This window comes from Trichoderma atroviride, chromosome 5 (assembly GCF_020647795.1).
Source record: "Trichoderma atroviride chromosome 5, complete sequence".
Lineage (NCBI taxonomy): Eukaryota > Fungi > Ascomycota > Sordariomycetes > Hypocreales > Hypocreaceae > Trichoderma > Trichoderma atroviride.
In genome coordinates, this window is record NC_089404.1 from 2,486,493 (window position 1) to 2,505,743 (window position 19,251).

Here is a 19,251-nt window from a genome sequence, read left to right on the forward strand (position 1 = left end):
TGCATAAAGAAACCAAGATGCCAAATAACGATTCTTTGTTCTATATTGGCCAATCCTATAGAGGATCTACTGTGTTTTACAATTTGACAAACATCGTTCTATGGTCGCTAAATTACTTTCAGATCATCTAGAGTTTATGTAGATACAACATTTAGAGTATCTCTCTCAAGTTAAGCCCAGACTGCATTGGTCTTGGCCTTTTCCAAAGCTTTATGAACCTTCAAAGCAGCGTCAAGAGTAGCGTATCCATCTTCTTCACCCTTGGCAAACGCCTCGTATACTCTCGCCACGTTCTGTCCCGAATAAGACATCTGACTCAAATGTTCCGGCTCACTTGGGTTGAAGTCAATCTCCTTTGCTTCGCTCCCAAATTCTTTCAGTTTCAGTTTCAGGCCTGTAGGGCCCCAGTGGAATATGCCAGGGTCGCTGGTCAATTCAAGTTCTCCCTTGGTCCCGCTGATGATCCACCGGAAGCCGGTGTTGTCGACTGGCTCAGTAGAAGTGCGCATTGTCACCGAGGCGAGAGCACCGCTTTCCAAGACTCCCTGGAGAAGAATTGTATCCGGAGCCGTGATATGGAAATTTTCTTGGGTGACGTTGCCTTTGTCATCAACGAGCTTCGTTTTGCTGTTTTGGGTTTTGAGGGTCGACTGGATGTCCTTGAAGTCCCCGAGGATGTTCAAATGAGTATCCAAAACTAGGCCTTATCAGCAGTTTATTCTTCTGACCTGGTACGCAAATATTATTAAAGGAAGAACTCACTGTGTCCGACAACCAAATGCAAGCGGCTGATACCAGAGTCAATGTTCAGAAAGATTGACTGCGACTCTGGCCACATGGGTGCAGCTACAAGAGCGTTGTGGCCGTTGAGTGTAGAGAACACTACATCACCAATGGCACCGGACCTGATCAAGTCCTTCATACGTTGAAAAGCAGGATGGGCACGGCCCTGTGAGCCACTGGCGGCTTTGACTCCGGCACTCTTGGCCAGAGTGGCCAACTCCTCAACCTCTGCGACTGTCGGCGCGATGGGAAACTCCACTAGAACATCTTTCTTGTGCTGGAGCAGAGGCTTTACCAGATCGTAATGTTTGCCGATGGCGACAACGATGGAGACCATGTCAATGGTAGGGTCGCTAGCAACTTCATCGAGAGAGCTGTAGGCTTTGACATCGGGGCCAAGCTTGTGCGACTCAATAGACTTCTGGGCGGAGGCAAGGGAAGAATTGCAAATGCCGACAATCTGGTAGTGAGGAGATGATTTGAGAGAGTTGAGATGTTGGATGCCCCATTCGCCCGTCTTGTAGCCCGCGCTGCTGGTTGCGGCGAGGCCGACGATGCAGATTCGGATAGGCGCCATTGCAATTGACGATATTTAGGGCGGAGGTAATTGTGACTGTGTCTTTTTGTTTGTTGATTAATGCTCTTTCGAAATCGTCTTGAGTTTATATACACATCTTTATATACATTTATAAAATCCAGCATTCGGAGGCCAAAGCAACCAACATTGTATACGTACTGACCAGGGATGGCAGCAAGATCCACAAAGTCCGCGGCTGGTCTCCACTTGAACTCCGAGGAATTCGGCCCCTATTTTCCGCCTACATCTCAAATACCGAGTCTATGGGTCGGTAATCCTGAAAAGAGCCAAAGCTAGCTCATTGGCAACGCAAGTTTATTACTAATCCACTGCCATCTACTGAAACTTCAAGGCCAACTCCGAGGACTTTCATTAATTGTTTCTTGAGCTGATCAACTTGTGATTACTGCGCCTCACCATATCCGCGGAAAATTAAGTTCAGCATGCCGTTCCCTCGCCAAAAGTCTTGCACTCACTGCAAGCAGTCAAAGTTACGATGCAACCGCGCAACTCCGACTTGTTCACGCTGTGCAGAGCGCAACCTCCTATGTGATATACGCGACATCCACGTCTCTCCGTATTCGGCCTTGCGCCGAGCGAAAGTCTCCGGATTAGGAGCTGTGGATCAACACAGTAGCTTTGGGGTCCCATCGGCCATCTTTGATGAAGTTTCAGCAACTGGTGCGGCCCTCGATGGTGACAATGAGACTTCCACCTGGATGGCCGTTGACAGTTTCGAAACCGGTCCTCTGGAGCCAAAAAGTTTCGAATCTGGAATTGATGATTTTGGCCTCGAAGATTTTGAAGCCCAATTTGGCCTGCAAATGATGCCCGACTCAGGACACTCAGGAGAGAATGCCATCGATACGTGGACATCTGCCCATGTAGCTACCCCCGGTAACTCTGTTCCAATCTCATGTTGGGATACTCCATCTCTCCTAGGCGAATCTAATCCGGACAAGACCATCGATTCGTGCGACGATATACCGTCCACCCTGGCTGTACGGACTCCCTCCAACACAGAGTCACTACGTAACCGTCCAATCCTAAAAGGCTGCATGTTGACCAACATCATTCTGGGACAAATCACCGGCTATCCAAAGATGCTCGTCCTAGGAGATCGTCTTCCTCCGTTTATCCATGCGCCTTGCTACACAGATGAGAGGCTTGCTCCAGAGTGTGGCGAGATGGGCAAACACCAATGTCTGCCCAAGAGTCTTGCCATTTGTGCCAGCCTGGTGGACATGTTCTATTCGCGGACAGATGCCAACGCGGATTTCGTCTGGCAGACGATATACTCTGAGGGAAAGAGATTGCAAGAAGAGGTATCACTTTCTCTCCTCACGCTCATTGATGCAATTGTTGTTTGTGTGCTTACAACGTCGGCCATTCTCTAGCATAAAACCTCGGACTCATACGGTCAACTTACTGCCCTACAGGCGGTCATTATATATATCCTCCTGCAGGCTCAAGACTCTGAGACAGCAGAAAGAAATGGCGCCAATGCTCTGCTCCTGATTATGATGGTATGTTGACCTAGTTGGTCTCTTTCGGGCAGCTAATATACCGTCCAATGGTATCTACGCGCCGTATTGACATAAGTTAGGAACTCTTCTTTTGCCTCACTGAAAGCATTGACTGGGATACATGTGACTTCACAGAAAGATCGGACAGACAACAATGGGTTTTAAGGGAGTCACTGAGACGGTAATCTCAAATAAACTCGAGCCCCAGGTCCAAAAATGACAATTTCCAACTAACTACTTGTTCAGGATAGTCGCCCTGCTCGGCCTCGTTGAGCTCCTATTTGAAGGCCTGATCCCACCTCACGCGGCTCAAGCCAATCCCCCCTACAAAAACTTCCGGTCGACTCCATTGCCAAGCCAGCGTGACTTGTGGGAAGCCCGTACCAACAGATCCTGGAAGCGAGAACTCAAGCTCTACCTATCGAGCCGGACGTCGCAAGAGGTGCTAACTGTTGGAGACTTGCTCGAGTTGGATAACGCGGGCTGTTTCAAGAATACGTGGAAGAATGAACACGCTTATACCAAGCTACCGGATGCGGTCAGTTGGTGCGGAAACTCGGATTCGTTGGGAATGTTGATTTGGATGGTACTTCCGTTCCAAAAATGGAGAAAGAGGGATGCACTCTGGTGATATGAGGAATATACATGGAATCTATGGTTGGGTTTGCATTGGTGGTTGTGTGTTTCCACGTAGCGAGGTAGCAGAGGAGACATCTAGTAAGGTTCGTAGCAACACCTTATATGTAGTTCTAGAACGGTAGGCCAATCACATAATATAGATCGACAAGGCAGTTAGTCTACCTACACACAAATAAAATTTATCCAATTACTATATACATGTACCTATTTTCGAAAGTAGCAAAAGTAGCAGAAGTACACGTAGACACCAGTCTCGGCAGCCCACGCTATAGCTGGATTGCTAGATAGAAGAGGATCTATTAACTAGGACAGACAAAACGTACAATTACAATCCTAAAATCCTTCTCCGGCTAGCTATTGGCCCTTTGGAAGGAAGTATCGGCTATATAGACCTAGAGGCAAGTGTGGAATGATATGTATAAATATCCCGGTGTGTATACTGCCTAGGCTTCATACTCTGTCTCCTATCGTAAACCAAAAGTTGTCCCATAAAGATAATTGCGTACTGCATCTTCCTTGAGAGAATAGAATGGTAAATGCACGATGGTCCATCTTGGCACTTTATTTTGATCTTTGCGCAATCCACTCATCCACTGATATTACCTCGTCCACAATAGTTGGCCAAACAAGGTCGGTCGCGGCAAGCTTCAAAGCTTGAGAGAATCCGGCCGTGGCATCGTTGCTATAGACAAATTCAGTCAATTGAAGCCTAGTGTCTCAAGGGTAAAGTGTGCATACATCAATGTAACATTATAACCTCTAATAATTAGAATGAACAAATTAGCAACCATCTTCGCGATTTGGGTTCTCAAGTGCGGCAATTTAAGCTCACAACTCAATGGCATGTCGGGCTGTAGACTCGATGCATGTGTTGGTTACGAGCCCTGCCAGAATAATGTGTGTAATATCTCGTTGGCGCAACTGGTAATCCAGATCGGTATTCGAAAAAGAGCTGCGATTCATTTCTAATTAGCCATGCCGCCATCTAAAATTGAAAGAAAGAAACTGGTACTGCTTACCTGCTATTCCAGTGACGTGAAGCGACAACATCGCCATTGCTCGCTACTGGCTCAAATCCCTCGTGAATTTCCGCTCCCCAGCTGCCCTCGGCGAAGACTTGGTACTCTTGGATGGTGTGGTGGCTTGCTTTCATATGGTTCCATCCCTCATAGCTCCCCTTGCTGTAAGGTTGATGCAGGCCGTAATAGACGGGAACTTCAAGGAGTCTTGCTGCATCAACCAGCTTTTTCAAATTCGGCACTGTGTTTGTTGCCTCGATGCTCTCGCGCAGCTGGGGATACAGTTTGCCCTTGGGATGCATGAAGTCATTGAGCGGGTCAATGACTAGAAGAGCCGTGTTGGGAGACATGTTGAATCCAGATCCGGTATTGAAATCGTAAGATGCCGTTGACAGGTGTTGTAAGTGCGTGCACTGGCTTTAGTAAGGCAACACATATTCTTTGTAACTTGAACGGAATAGACTGGAGTTCTTATACCCCAGAGGCGAGACCAAGTCAGTATCTACAACTCTACATGTAGACCCGACGAGCGTGTAAGCTGCAACAACTGGGGCACAACTCTGTCTGCATCTAGACTTTTAGTTCTGCATTAGTGCGAATGTAGCTGAATTCTGCAGCCACTGACAAACCGCCATTTGCCATAACTTTTCCCAATTGACTGGGGCAAGCCAGGTATCGGCTGCCTTGAAAGGGAAAAGCGCTCCGGCTCACCCTCAACTTTCAAGCCTTGACGACATGCTGACAAAGAAAGAAATGGCCGTGTATCAACGAACTACGTTTCATAAAGAAGCCGATGCTGACCAAGGATCAGTCTGCATGTGCCCTCCATCGCCGAGAAACACTGTGAATCAAATCTGGACAACATGACCGGGGGTTCCAGACCCGTGGAATTCTCTTTTGTCAGCTATCAGGGTCCAGAAGTGCCTCAGGATGCCGCGGATCAAACCGTGATACGGCATCATGCAAGCCGGAATGTGGCAACGACGAGGCGCCAAAGGAATAATTATGGGGGACAGAATCAACGACAATATTGCGTGGTCTACATGAATGAAGGTAAGAGCCTAGAAGACGCCTGCATACGCACAATTTCAACGGAGAGACTCTGCACTTTGGGCTTAGGTCGAAGCTGAACTGATGTTGTGAATCTCACAGATTGCCAGCATCTAGTTCTTTATTCCCCGCTTCAAACGCCCGGTGAGCCCGAGATGAACAAGTACTTTTCGATGATGAGCTTGGTATCGCCAATTGTTGGTCTGCACCTCGGAATTGCGACATTATCACAGTTTGCAACAGACGAGAGTCTCGCTGGCGACGTGTTTCGGGCACCACTACCATTTTCAAAAATGGATAGCCGGCAGCTACTCTCATTTATCCCCTCTCGATATACCACCATATGCTCGGTGACCCATGCAGTAGACTGTCTCGCCACAAGACTCGAACAGATCATGATCCACGCCACTTTAAGCGGTAGGCAAGAGGTGATTGTACTGCAACACTACACCAGCGCGCTTCGAGCCACTCAGGAGGCCATAGACAACGAAGCCAAGCGTACGGCCCCAGAAACATTGTGTGCAACAGAACTTTTGGGCATCTTCGAGGTGCGTCCATCGCCGTTATTATTCGCCACCACTGATTGCTAGTCATGCAATAAGTACTTGTATCTAATTCGTACGGTATAGCTATTAAAAGCTCAGCCAGATCGTCTAGCTTGGATGCGGCATGTGGCTGGGACTACCCAACTAATACGGCTTCGGGGTCCCCATCGGTTCCATTCCGAGTTTGAGCTGGCACTCTTCATGGCACACGTTGGGCCCATGGTAAGTGCTCCAACCCTGATTACTCTGATGTCAGTGCGCTAACTTTGATTGACCAAGGTCGTAGAGGCGTACTTGGATATTAAAGAATGTTTCCTAGTAGAGGAGCCCTGGCAGAAGGTCATGCATGCTGCAATTCACAGCGACTCATCAATCCCCCCCGGATCAACGTGATCTTGTCTATGAACTGTGGTCACACATCGTTCAAGGGCCAAACAACTTTGTCTATATAGCAAATCTCATTCTGTCCTCGACACCACCAACTGAACAGGCAATATACAACGCTGTCAGGTGCCTCCAGAGAGATGAAGACCATTTGAGAAGGTGGCTCGAAATGGCACGAGATTTGGAGCTTGTGGGGAGCGCAGCAGAGCGGCAAGGAGTTTTCTTTACGCCCAGTCTTTGGAGTGGCAGCGCCTGCAATGGCCCTCTCGAGCGTATACTCTGCCCTGTGCTGCAGGGAACATTTCTCATGTGCTATATCATCAAGGCCCGTCTCTTGGCATCCATCTCACCTAATCAATTCCACTTTGCCGAATTGGAATGCCAGGCCTTGGCTGATGAGATATTAACTCTAGAGGCGGACCCGGCTGTCTACAAGGATGGCGGCATCTTCGCGGGCCTATTCCTGTCACAGACTCTGTGGGTAGCCCGAGCCATCCGCGACACCAAAGATCTATGGGCGAGCTCTGTTGCCAGATACGCCGTAGAAGCTGCTGCTGGAACAGACGGAATGATTGAAAGCTGGAAATTCCGGAAATGGTGTGATGAAATGCGAAAGGGGTGAACTCATGATGTAATTTTAGAGAAGGAAGAAGCTAGTAGGCCATAGACTTAGACGTCGTTGGGCGACGTACAGGTAGCATTTATAATGTGCTCAAAGGAATCATATAAGATCCCGTCTCTGAAAGAAGCTCCTCTTGATTGAGTAGAAAAGGAATTGTTAAGAAAGAGGTAAGCTCATCCAGAGCTGGATTTGAAGCAGACCGCATACTCGATGAATGTAGGCAAGATTAGACACTGGCTGTCTCCATGGAAACTCACAAACAGTATATCATATAAATTGTCACACTTGATATCTTGAGAAAAGTTTCTATTCCAGCCATCATCTGAAACGTAACTTTTTCCGATGGTAGAGTCTTCATGATAACATGTCCGCTTTTATATCCCTTACCCAGAGAGACAGGTCAACCTACTTGGGTCAGTAATATAACCCAGCCGATGTAGCCAAAACAAACGCCGTCCCACCAAAACCGGCAGCTAAGCCAACTAATTACCCAGTCCCTGACAGACCCTCTGCAACCTGGAAGAAGGCTCCTTCGCGCCGTAATTCAATGGTAAATGAAAGACTTCTCCCCTGACTATCGCAAAACCACCACTGGAGAGGCTCTCCAGCGGTAGATGTTGCAAAAGGCATTGAATCGGAAGCGAATCCGGTGCCCGGTGGTCTTAAATTCGCGCAACCGATCCCTTCCGGCTTTGCTTTACTACTAAAAGACGAAGAAGCCAGGCAGACACTTCTTCGCTCAAACCAACCATGGAGTATTGAGATCCAGACTCAGTGGCATCTATAAGTTTATTATCATATTTCACATATGCATTGGCATTGGGCTTATACCACTGAGACTTCTTGGAAGCCAATGAATGGGTTATGGAAGGGCAGTGCAGGAGTCAAGAGGAGTATTTTGTAAAGACAGACTCGCTGACATCGCATCGTTGGTCGATTAAGTTTATTAATATCAAGTATCTGGTATTAAATGGTGACCCAAAGAGATTTCTACATGTCCAAGAGCAATGAATACGTTTTGCTTCACTTGGCATCGATGCTTTGGTCGCAGGAAATATTATCATACGATTCTACTTTCAGAGCCAAGCATGGCATAATTGAAAGATAATAAACTTCGAATGAGGTACTTAACAGGACCCGGAATTTTCCACTCCCTATAGCAGTATGTGCTAGCAATTATACATATTTTTATTTATGTATAAAATTAGTGCCACTGTGAAAAGAATAGGATCATTTTTAGACTAGAGTCAAAGGACAACAAAGCGTTAAAGGGAGGCAGTTCATGTAGACACGGTTTTGTTTCGTGCCATAATAAGCGGTTCACGGATCTTGTGGATGTCAAGAAGTGCTGCTTAAAATTATGCCTAAGATGCTATGTAATAGAGTTGAACTATGCTTGCAAATAGGAAGCCCATAGCATATAGCATATAGCAAATAACTATATTTTTATTTATAATATAAAGGCTATTTTCTTTGCGTATTATTCTATCTTAAAGTAAACTAATATCTTTGTGCTTATTATAACGCTTTTAATATTATATGTATATGGTTCTATACTGTGAAAAAGTGTTATAATATCTATCTTTTCTTATAAATTATCCAAAATTCCCATGCAAACCTACATGTACCCTTTCATATGTCTTTTATGTTATAGCTTTTCCGAAAGTTCTTTATCTGATACAAAATGCGCTCCTCCTTCGCATCGATATCCGCTTCCTTCTTTGGTCCAGGAATACCCATTTTCGCAACGACCCATTTCTCGAAGAGTCTTTTGGATCTTTTTCTCCTTTTCTATTTCCAGCTGGCCTTTTTCAAATAGGCCTTGGTATTTTTCAATATTTTCCTTGTCTTCCTTCTCTTGAAAAAGCGCTAATTGCCGCCCCAATGTTTCCACTCCTTGTACTCGCATCCTATGTTTGAGTGATTGATCTCTTGTCTTGTTGCAAAGATTTTGCCAGTTCGCTTCTGTGACTCCTTCTTCGCGCGCAATAAAACGTTTACTTGATAGTGATTCTTGTTCTTGGTCTCCATCTATTTTAGGGTTGCCAGCTTTCTGCGTTACAGAAGATCTTGACTGAGCGTGAGTCTTGTACCTCGACAAGACATGATGCTGTGCGCTCGTGTCAAGGCTAATGTTATTGTTCATGGCCCCATGCATATAGTTGTAGGCTGGCTTGGATTGTAGTGGCTCTGTAGCCTGTTGTTGAACCTCAAGGGCTGGAGCATTTGAGCGGCGATCAGCTCCCGATGCTCGCGAACGGTTCCTTCTCAGAGTAACCATCAGTTTCAAAGTCTCAGCAACATCACTACATGTAACTGAGAACTCGTGCTGCGAATCACTCGGCTCAATCGTACTAATAAATCGCCTGATGACTTGTTTGGCTAGATTCTTAATGTCGCGGGCGTTGCTCCAACTTTGTTGGGCGGTTAGGGTGCCGAATAGGTTTCTGACTTTGGCGTAATCCTCTGAGCTTGTATCTCTGAGAGCATCAGTCTTGATGCCAGGCACTGAGCTTTCCAGATCCTGTAAAAGCATTTTTATGCAGTTATCAGGTGGAATTTCCGTAAAAGTTATTTCCTCAGGGAAGAGGCCAGAGAGCGTCGGGTATTGCGCCAGGAGCTTGTTCATATCGGCCGTTGAACCAGTGAGAATGATCACCATTCTACCATGATTAGAAGGATCTGCAAGAAATTGTAGTAGCTCTTTGACCGCTTCTGCTTCAAACGAACCGCTCACAAGCCGACCACTCTCGCTAATGATCAACACGCGACCCAGACTCTCTTGAAGCCTTTTTCGTGTCTTTGGTGCAGTGTGGCCTACATACTGGCCAATGAGATCAGTTGCTGAGCACTCGACTACTTCTTTACTTGAAACGAAACCCATGTCGTAGAATATTTTGCTCATATGACGAGCTGTTGTTTTTTTTCCAGTGCCTGGCATACATGTAAATGTTAGCAACAATCTGTCTCTCGGTCTGTCTTTGCACATATCTACATCTTAACGACATATATAGACTTTTTTATGTGGGGATAGAAAGATATGATGCTGAAGACATATTGTAAATAGGGTGTGCGGGCTGTAGTGTGTTGCACACTTACCTGGCGGGCCTTTAAATATAAAGTTCGTTGAAACAAGGGATCTCGGGTCTAGCTTAAGCTTCTTTGCCATATAGTAACTCCGTTGGTAGCTAACAAGCTGATCAAGAATGCAGCTATCAACTAGGCCCTCAAGCGTTTTGTCACGGGCAGGTTCCATAGCTCCCCTTTGGAAAAATTCCGGATCAACGTCAACGGCCTCCAAGACGGTTACGGTTAGCTTCTCTTCAAGAGATAGTTGAGATAGACGAGTCTCGTAATTCATCTTAGCCGTAGTAAGCACGCTATTAACCTCGCCAGCATTAGTGAAATCAGGTCGCATGAGGGCCTGCATAAGCAAATCTCGAGCGGCGTCGATTGCATCGGTAGTGCAAACGAGACCATCGTCCGACATTTTCAGTCGTAAAATATGTATTAGCTGGTCGATAGTAAAGTTTGTGAAGTGAAAGGGATTGTTAACAGGGAAGCGTCGCGAGAGCCCAGGGTTGGCATTTTGAAATAGATCGCGAATCTTGTCTTTATAACCAATGAGGATGATACACCGGTCTTCGCCAGGGACACCTTGGGTCATGGATACAATTGTATCGATAATGCCTGTTTTGAACTGATCTTGATTCTTTTGCGAGTCGCCAGCATCGAGCATATATGCCTCGTCAATGACTAAGACCTTGCCGACTGTAGATTCAAGGATCATTTTTGTCTTGGCCTCTGACATTCCGACGCAATTTCCAACAAAATCAGCTGGAGTTTTCAAGATTACTAAGAATGAGTTAGCTAATTAATTCGACGTTGACTATTAATGTATAACCTACTATCACCGCGACTAAGATAACCTAGGTCGCTTAGTATTTGTCCGTAAAGCTTGGCGACAGTTGTTTTTCCTGTGCCGGGCGCCCCGACGAAGACTTGGTTCAGTGAGAATTTGAGGGGAGGCTCTTCGCGCAACTCCCTTTGATAGTTAAGCTCTAACATGCCGATTAAGCGTTCTGTAGATTGCTTAACTTCGTCAAGCCCGATAAGTCCCTGTAGTTCGATCCAGGCAGGACACTCTCTCGCCGTCACTGAAGGGTTGGGCCCAATTAGGTCCTCTTGAGTAAAGAAAAAACAGTCTGGGATTTGATCCCGCGACTTGATCTTCTCCCGTGTTAGTCTTTGGGCTTGCCGCTGTCTGATTCGAGCAAGCAGATTTTCGACAGTGCGAGCGTTACCAAACCCGCGACTTCCTCGGCACTGAGCCAAGCGACGAATGGCAATTCGCACATATAGACCATCTAAACTGCCTTCAACACGCATGCGGCCCTTGTACTGCTTGCGAAGTTTGTCCGTAAAAATATTCCAGAGTTCGCCATCATCAAAGTCAGCAAAGTTGATGGTGTAAGGAATCCGGCTTTCTAGGCCTGGATTATGCTCAAAAAAGGGGATCATTTCATCTTTATACCCCACAAATACAGCTGCAACACCGCCAATATTATTTTCCAAAGCAGTGAGAATAATATCAAGCGCTTGCTTGCCGCCCCGATCTGTATGATCGGCCATGAGCTGATAAGCTTCATCAATAAAGATGACGCCTCCTCCTTCATCTCCTTTTATATTTCCGATAATTCTTTGTATGCCCCTTGCACCTTCTAATGCCAGTTGGGCACCTGAAGTCTCTTCGATATATTCGGAATCTAGAATTTCCTCATCGTATAGAAACTTGGCATATAATCTAGCGACCGTCGTCTTACCTTTTAAAAGGAGAATATATTAACATGGCTATTGAGCAAATGGGAAATTATCATTTAGTGCTTACCTGTTCCAGGGTTTCCCTGGAAGACGACATTAAATCTCTCCAAGCTCAGGATGTTCATTGTTCCATCTGGGTCTTGCTCTTTACAAATCTCCACCTTAGATTTGACGTCAAGGAAGAACTGTTTGACCTCTTCCAGCCCCTGATACTGCATTAACTCATCCAAAGCATTGGATTCCTCGCCATATTGTTTCCTTCGATCCCACTCCACTGCAGCTGCGGAATTTTTGCGCTTGAACAGCGTATCCGCTGATTTAACTTGGTTGACAATTCTCGGCTGAGAGTTGTGACTGAGTCCCCTGGTATTTGAACCGTCGCTATTCTCGCCAGAGGAGAGTTCACCAATCGTTGTGGACCGTATCAATTCAAAAAACCCATTGGAATTATCGGTAGATTGTTCTATGGCATCCCACTCCTGTGCGGCTGTGGAGTATGTACGTTTAAGCTGATTGAGCGGTGTAGTTGGTTCAACAACAGTTGGCTGCTGAGAGATGCAACTTGATCCGCCAGAAGTAGAGCTGTGATTATGTATGCCTTCGCTAGAGAGACGGGCTATAATCTCCATTTCGAATTCTTGCCATACCTCCACAGGGGGATAGCTCGGATATTGAATGGAGGAAATAGACCTTTCAATGAGGCTACCACTAAGTGGAAGCGCCTCTGACTCTGCGGATCTAGTAGAGTCTGGAAGATTTGGACAGTTCTGAACAGTGCCCGACAGAGACATGTAATCGAATGATGATAAACCCGCTCACAACTCTGCCAAAATGAAAGGAGAAAGAATCCTCAAGTCCAGACTGACAGGGAGCCCCTAAGGTTTTATGCGAAAATCAGTTTCAGGCTGATATTTCGAGCTAGAATGATAGTTATAGGAAAAAGAAATGGTGTTGAATAAGAATAGGATAAATGAGGAGCCCAGTCGCCTTTGTTTTCGTGATCGAAAATAAGTGCTTCTGATGTGGTAGATGACTTTGATAACTCCAGTTGGCTTTTCTGAACGCCTATTGATGCCTAAATGTATGGACATGCATATTCAGGAATCGACATCGCTTAGAGTGCAGCCAATCGAAATCTCGGAAAGCTTCGTCTCGGTGGCCCTCAAGCCAAATGGAGCGTGAGACGATACTGCCCACTTAACGATTTAGTATCATCTATCTCTTTGTTTGTCAAATGATAAATTGAATAAGAATATATTACAGAGGCAGAGCTCACTTGCATTTTGAACAACTAACAACAAGCACATTGTCACCCAATGATACAGCGGAGATGGAATACATGCACATAAGGGATGAATGCCACAGCCTTGGTTAGGCACCAGCGACGTTGTATCAGGTTAAAAGACGTGGCAGCTCTTTATTGGAAGTTGTATCATATGCATGTCAACGGTGGCTTTTAACATTGCCCAGCGCAACCGTCAAATCTTAAGCGTTTATTGGAGGACAAGAGTGAGATGCATTAGTCTCTCTCTCTCCTCGTACAGTAAGAATGACAAACGTGGCGTTTTTAGGACGACGACAGCCGCATGTGGACAGGGAACAGGGGACCAACTAAGCCTCGACGCAGATGCGGTGTGGATGTCAGCAATCTTTTTCCAGTGCATACTGCGCAGCAAGGCTTTCTATATGTAGGCAGCAGCCCTAGAGGTTTGTTTTGTCGCCGCCAACCGCTCGGAATGGAGACACTTGGTTCCCTTGAAAAAGAGGTGAGCGGTATTCTTCATTCATTCATTCGTAACTCGTAATAACGCTCAGTATATGATACGTTTCGCAGATCAGAATTTTAACCTGAAATGATATCAGCCCGACTGCTCTTATTCTACCAACCGATTTAAGTAAGTATTCGATATAGGCAGACTATTAGGGCACTCTAACCTGTGTATAGATCAAATACCCAATGGAGTGCGACAAGTTGCTGCTGCCACCCCATCAGCCTATCTTTCAGGCTGCGTTGCCGGATGACTTGAGCAACTGCTTACAAAATCCAAAGTCAAAGATTCAAGAATACCAGAGCCATATTGACAGCATCATTGATAAAAGCCTGAACATCCCCTATGAGACGACTTCGGATCTATACGTGGCTAATGTGCTGGATGACATGGGAGAGTATCTGGCCGAAAGATATGAATCTACCACAGATACATCGTATCTCCAAAAGTCTATTCAAATAGCACGAAATGCTATGGAAGCCACTCCATTACATGATGGACATTGGCATAGACGACTGTATACCCTTGGATATCGGGCCATTGATAAATTTCTACATACACACACATTGGCGGATCTTGAGCAAGCCATTTGCGCTTTACAAACAATAATTGATGCCGATACATCAGATGATCTAAACTATACTTTAACGATACAGTCTATCGGATGGTTAATGAATGTCAAATTCCATGAGACAAGAGATGTGGCAGATCTTGACAGGGCCATTAGCATGATGCAGGATGTTATTGATAGAACTCCACCAAATCATCCAAACCGGTCAGATTTTCTATCGATTCTTCAAACATCTTTATATTACAGATACAATTACACAGGAGAAACAGCAGATATTGAAGAGGGAATCTGTCTAGGTCAAGATCTTACAAGTGCTGCGCCGCTAAATCACCCAGAGCGAGCGAGTCATTTAATTTCCCTGGCAACTTGCTTTTACAGTCGGTATTCTGGTACTAAAGATATCGAAGATCTCAACAAAGCTATCACTTTGTCTCAAGAGGCTTATATAACTGTCCCTCTGACTCATCAAGTCACGGTTGGTTTACAACATGGGCTGATTCTCTTCACAAAATATGAACATTCTGGAGAAATGGCCTTTCTTGAGGACTCTATTCATGTGTTTTTCAGGGCGGCCGAAGCTTGCCCAATAGATGATCGAAAGTGGCCCATAGTATTGGGGACCCTTGGAGATCTGTTAAAAGCTCGGTACTCTTGCACGAACGCATTAGCAGATGTCGACGCCGCTGTTATTATGTGTCAAACTGCTATTGCCACCCTCCCAAATCATGATTCAGAGCGAGATCACATACTAGTCAAGCTTGGGATGAGCCTAAGCGACAGATACAGACATACTCGTGCGGCAACCGATCTTGAAGAAGCTATTTGCGCATTTCAAGAAGCTCCAAACGCTACCTCTTTGGACTCTAAAACTTGGTTTCCGATGTTGAGCAAATTTGTGTTTTGCTTAAATGAAAGATTCTCTTGCACGAAGGAACTTTCAGACATCGAAAAATCTATTGATCTGTTACGAGAGAGTATTGGATCGATACAGATGAATGACTCACAGCGAGCACGTATATTGGGCTTTCTCGGATGTTGTCTCAACATTAAATACACGCACACTAGCGCATTAATAGATCTTGATGAATCTATTTGCGTAAGTCGAGATTCTCTTGAAACCTTTCCACCGGACGATGAATTACGAATTGAACAATTACATATTCTTGGAACGTATCTGGCTGAGAGATATTCCCGCACCGGAGCGACGCCAGGTAATAATGAAGCCATACTTCTGCTTCTTTCAGATCTTGGAATACCTACAACGAAAAATTATCGTGCGACAGCCATTGAAGATCTGAATGAAGCCATTTTTATATTTCGAGAATACCTCGAGGCTATGCCACCAAATTACCATGGCCGATTCAAATCGTTACAACAACTTTCAAACATCCTAAGCCAGAGATTTGAACACTCAGGAGAAATAGCGGATCTTCAGGAAGCTATTCTTATTTCACGAGAGGTGCTTAACTCTATGCCTATTTCTCTAGACGTTTTGATAAAGGCTAAAGTGTTGCACGGCGTTGTGGGACAATGTTTCAAAAGGTATCTATCTACTGGAACAAAAGCAGATCTTGATGAACTTATTCGTATAACTCAAGATGCTGCTGATACAGCCCCGGAAACCCATCCTTTTCAATGTCAAATGTGGTGTCAACTTGGAGCGTATCTCAATGACAGATATACTCGTGCTAAGATCATTACAAATTATAAAAGCGCGCATCGCATGTTTCCGAATGATCCCGAGGCAGTTACTATCAAACTTTCCAAGGGTTACCCATATTCAGTATTGACAGTACCGAATGACATGAAGCTACCGACTGAACTGGAAGTTGGTCTGAAGAATGGGTTCTTGCACATCGAAGAAACCGCAACTTTGACAGATGTCGAAGATGGTCGAAAGTATCTGGTTTCTGCTCTTTACCATGAATCAGGAAATCCCATCGTCCGATTTTTTGCTGGTCATATGGCGATGATGTCATCCGATTTCATAAACTATCCGCAAGCATACGACGTGGTAAAATATACAATTGACTTAATTCCCTTGCTAGCACGTCGAGATTTCCCAAATGCGCTGAAGCAGTTTATTCTCTCTTGCGTTGCTGGAACCTCATCAGATGCAGCTGCGATTACTCTGCAAAAACTCCCCGACGATGATCGCTGTCTTGCCGCGATTGAGTGCCTCGAGACAGGTCGTGGGCTGATTAGCAGAGGCCTCCTTGAGCAGCGTGACTTATCTACTCTTAAGAATCGCTATCCCGATTTGGCTGATTCCTTTCTCATTTTGGAAGACCAACTTTATCAGCCATATGACCCAAATACGCTCAATGGCACGAACATGAATATCAAAACCGAAAAGAATAGGATAGAAAAGGATTTTGTCACTCTTCTCGAGACAATCCGCTCAAAAAATGACTTTGAACGTTTCTTACTCCCCGCATCGAAGGCTGATATGGTGCAGGCAGCATGCGAAGACAAGATTGTCATTGTAAATCTGAGTGTATTTCGCTGTGATGCCTTGATCATCGAGAAGTCGGGTCTCAGGGTCTTGGAGCTGCCATACATTTCTCAAGGGGCGCTCTCTGAGTTGTTATTGATTGAAAGATTCAACGATATTGAATCTCCCGGAACACTTGCCTGGCTCTGGGATGATATTGTATGTCCTGTGCTTGATGCTCTCGGCTTCACTGAGACCCCATCGAAAGAGTCGAAATGGCCTCACGTGTGGTGGATACCGATGGGCTTACTGACCGAAAAGTTGCCACTACATGCGGCTGGACATCATTTGAGACGCAGCGGCGAGACAACGCTTGACAGGGTTGTCTCATCATACGCCACATCTGTCAATTCTATCATTCATGGTCGTCAACGGCAGGCGCCAACACTGTCTGAACCGATCAATCTGGTCACTGTAGCCATGGAAGAGACAGACGGACAAACAAATCTCATCCATGCACAGCGCGAGATTGATGCTATATCAAATATACTGGAGCCGGAATCAATAAACAATTACCGGCCTGCGCCATATAGAAATGACGTCTTATTGGCCATAGAGACTTGCCAGATATTTCATTTTGCTGGTCATGGTGAAAGTCACCCCACGAATCCATTGCAGAGTACACTGCTCCTTAGGGACTGGCAGGATAATCCGCTTACAGTTGCAAGCTTGTTAGAGACTAATGTTAATTCAAGTCAACCTTTTCTCGCATATCTCTCAGCCTGTGGAAGTGGTCAGACAACGTATAGGGAGTCCCTAGATGAGAGCATACATCTAGCAAATGCTTTCCAACTCGCTGGATTTCGTCATGTCATTGGAACTCTCTGGAGTGTTGATGATGAGTTATGCGTGGAAATTGCTCAAATGACATATAAATCTCTAAGGAGGGGATTACGAGATGAATTAGTGAGTTGGGGGCTTCACGATGCTGTCAGAACCCTTCGAGACCGGTGGGTTGATAGAGCAGATGGGGGGGGCTGGAAACGCGAGTCAGACACGAAATCTATCAAGAGAAGGACGTCATGCTCAACTGGACGACGACATAGAGCCGGGACAACCACTTTGGATTCCATATGTTCACTTTGGAGTTTGATATGAGGCATTAACTAGTTATATCACGGGCCATGATTTCTGTACGGGACTCAACAAAACACGGAAGATTATATAGAGTAGTTCTATTGAAATCCAAGTTTTAAGTCATCACTTCTTGAAAATAAAGATATAAATTTGATAATGTTTGGTGTCGCGTTTTGCCACCGCACCACGTAGTAAAGGTGCAGCACAAGAACGCGGCGGCGCCACTCATGTCGTATATAGCCTGCACTCTGACTTTAACATGGTAGCTCATGCCAGTACAAACGCCAAATCACATTCATTCACAAGAGCCCGTGATTATCTTCTGATCGTCTGACCACCAGTCAACATCTGGTCCAAAAACAGCGGAGCTCTCACGTGTAGAAGACGGCTTTTGGAGAAAGCTGGTCAGACTAGCATCCCAGATATTTGGCTGTTCCAGACTCTTCCAGGAGACAGGCCTACGCCTTGTAACCAGCGTACGGATAATATCTCGACGAAAGGTGCGACAGAGAGATTTTTTGACCCATTCAGGTCCGTCGGGGAGCGCCATAGAGAAGTTGAAAGACTTCACGCTGCCCGGGCTTATGGTCTGGGGATAGTCTCTGGAGGGATAGAGCTGTTCAATGCTGAAATTTGGGCTGAGCACTATGACCGTGATGTATAGCTCGTCATCGCTCTTGTTCTCGAACATGAACTTGAACTTTTGGTTAAGCGGATATAGATTGGCCACGGGGCCGTTATTCGCCGGCTTGATATCCACACTGAACGGCGGTGGCTCCAAGCTGGATGATTGAAGGAGGAGAATCTGTCGGAATCGGGCGAGGTGCGCGAGGGCGAGGGCGGCTTCTGCGGCAAGGTCTTTTAAGCTGCCGTGTCTGAGATTTAGTGGCCGTACAGGATCCTTGGTTCCAGTCAGCCACGCAGGTCCCTGGATCACGGCGTCATCCTCGCCTAGCTTGTCCAGCTTTAACACGTCCGTCTCGTTCTTGATAGAGTCAAGGAGCTTGATAGGACTGACTATTCTTTCTTCGAGCCGATTTTGTAGCTTGTTCCGAAAGTCTGAACCAAACGCGGGATCCACATACACTCGGAGACCTTCTTCACCCAGACTCCACCGAGAGGAAATGACAACAGGTCGGCCTTCCTTCAGCTTTAGCGAGAACTCGTCAGATACTATTGCATTGCACTGGAATTCTTCAACTTTGTTCACAGATAGAGCAACACCATAGATTTCTGGCAATACCCTGAACTCAGACCCTACATTAATCCCGTGTGCCCTACCAGCTGGGATGACGACTTTGTTGTCCTGTAATTGCATGACCAGCGGAGTAACAGAAAAAGGTTCATAGCTTCCAAAGAAGAGCAACCTGTCAC

The 19,251-nt window shown here is 45.8% G+C and overlaps 7 protein-coding genes across 9 annotated transcripts; 4 read left to right on the forward strand and 3 right to left on the reverse strand.

Moving 5' to 3' along the window:
* Window positions 1-159: 159 nt before the first annotated feature.
* Window positions 160-1,360, reverse strand: TrAtP1_010026 (uncharacterized protein; the record flags this gene model as incomplete). Its single annotated transcript, XM_014089997.2, has 2 exons — window positions 160-697; window positions 763-1,360. 2 exons carry the CDS (start codon window positions 1,358-1,360, stop codon window positions 171-173), a joined length of 1,125 nt encoding a protein of 374 aa, XP_013945472.1. The 3' UTR covers window positions 160-170.
* Window positions 1,361-1,691: 331 nt separating this feature from the next.
* TrAtP1_010027 (uncharacterized protein) lies at window positions 1,692-3,715 on the forward strand. 3 transcript variants are annotated; one of them, XM_014089996.2, is made up of 4 exons: window positions 1,692-2,685; window positions 2,758-2,886; window positions 2,967-3,067; window positions 3,133-3,715. In XM_014089996.2, exons 1-4 carry the CDS (start codon window positions 1,804-1,806, stop codon window positions 3,515-3,517), a joined length of 1,497 nt encoding a protein of 498 aa, XP_013945471.2. In that variant the 5' UTR covers window positions 1,692-1,803; the 3' UTR covers window positions 3,518-3,715. The 3 variants fall into 3 exon arrangements, with proteins under 3 accessions (XP_013945471.2, XP_065970627.1, XP_065970628.1); XM_066114531.1 differs by having other exon boundaries at window positions 2,967-3,715; XM_066114532.1 differs by lacking the exon at window positions 3,133-3,715 and having other exon boundaries at window positions 2,758-3,068.
* A 242-nt stretch (window positions 3,716-3,957) lies between these two features.
* On the reverse strand, window positions 3,958-4,894 carry TrAtP1_010028 (uncharacterized protein; the record flags this gene model as incomplete). Its single annotated transcript, XM_014089528.2, has 4 exons — window positions 3,958-4,207; window positions 4,264-4,284; window positions 4,358-4,477; window positions 4,545-4,894. The coding sequence occupies 4 exons, from the start codon at window positions 4,892-4,894 to the stop codon at window positions 4,087-4,089; spliced, it is 612 nt and encodes a 203-aa protein (XP_013945003.2). The 3' UTR covers window positions 3,958-4,086.
* An 855-nt stretch (window positions 4,895-5,749) lies between these two features.
* TrAtP1_010029 (uncharacterized protein) lies at window positions 5,750-6,532 on the forward strand (the record flags this gene model as incomplete). Its single annotated transcript, XM_066114533.1, has 3 exons — window positions 5,750-6,142; window positions 6,224-6,361; window positions 6,419-6,532. 3 exons carry the CDS (start codon window positions 5,750-5,752, stop codon window positions 6,530-6,532), a joined length of 645 nt encoding a protein of 214 aa, XP_065970629.1.
* Window positions 6,533-6,692: 160 nt separating this feature from the next.
* On the forward strand, window positions 6,693-7,245 carry TrAtP1_010030 (uncharacterized protein; the record flags this gene model as incomplete). The annotated part of the gene is made up of 1 exon (XM_066114534.1): window positions 6,693-7,245. One exon carries the CDS (start codon window positions 6,693-6,695, stop codon window positions 7,143-7,145), a length of 453 nt encoding a protein of 150 aa, XP_065970630.1. The 3' UTR covers window positions 7,146-7,245.
* A 1,548-nt stretch (window positions 7,246-8,793) lies between these two features.
* TrAtP1_010031 (uncharacterized protein) lies at window positions 8,794-12,595 on the reverse strand (the record flags this gene model as incomplete). The annotated part of the gene is made up of 4 exons (XM_014089994.2): window positions 8,794-10,079; window positions 10,245-11,000; window positions 11,054-11,968; window positions 12,034-12,595. The coding sequence occupies 4 exons, from the start codon at window positions 12,593-12,595 to the stop codon at window positions 8,794-8,796; spliced, it is 3,519 nt and encodes a 1,172-aa protein (XP_013945469.2).
* A 3,434-nt stretch (window positions 12,596-16,029) lies between these two features.
* On the forward strand, window positions 16,030-17,831 carry TrAtP1_010032 (uncharacterized protein; the record flags this gene model as incomplete). The annotated part of the gene is made up of 2 exons (XM_066114535.1): window positions 16,030-16,959; window positions 17,009-17,831. 2 exons carry the CDS (start codon window positions 16,030-16,032, stop codon window positions 17,051-17,053), a joined length of 975 nt encoding a protein of 324 aa, XP_065970631.1. The 3' UTR covers window positions 17,054-17,831.
* Window positions 17,832-19,251: the final 1,420 nt, after the last annotated feature.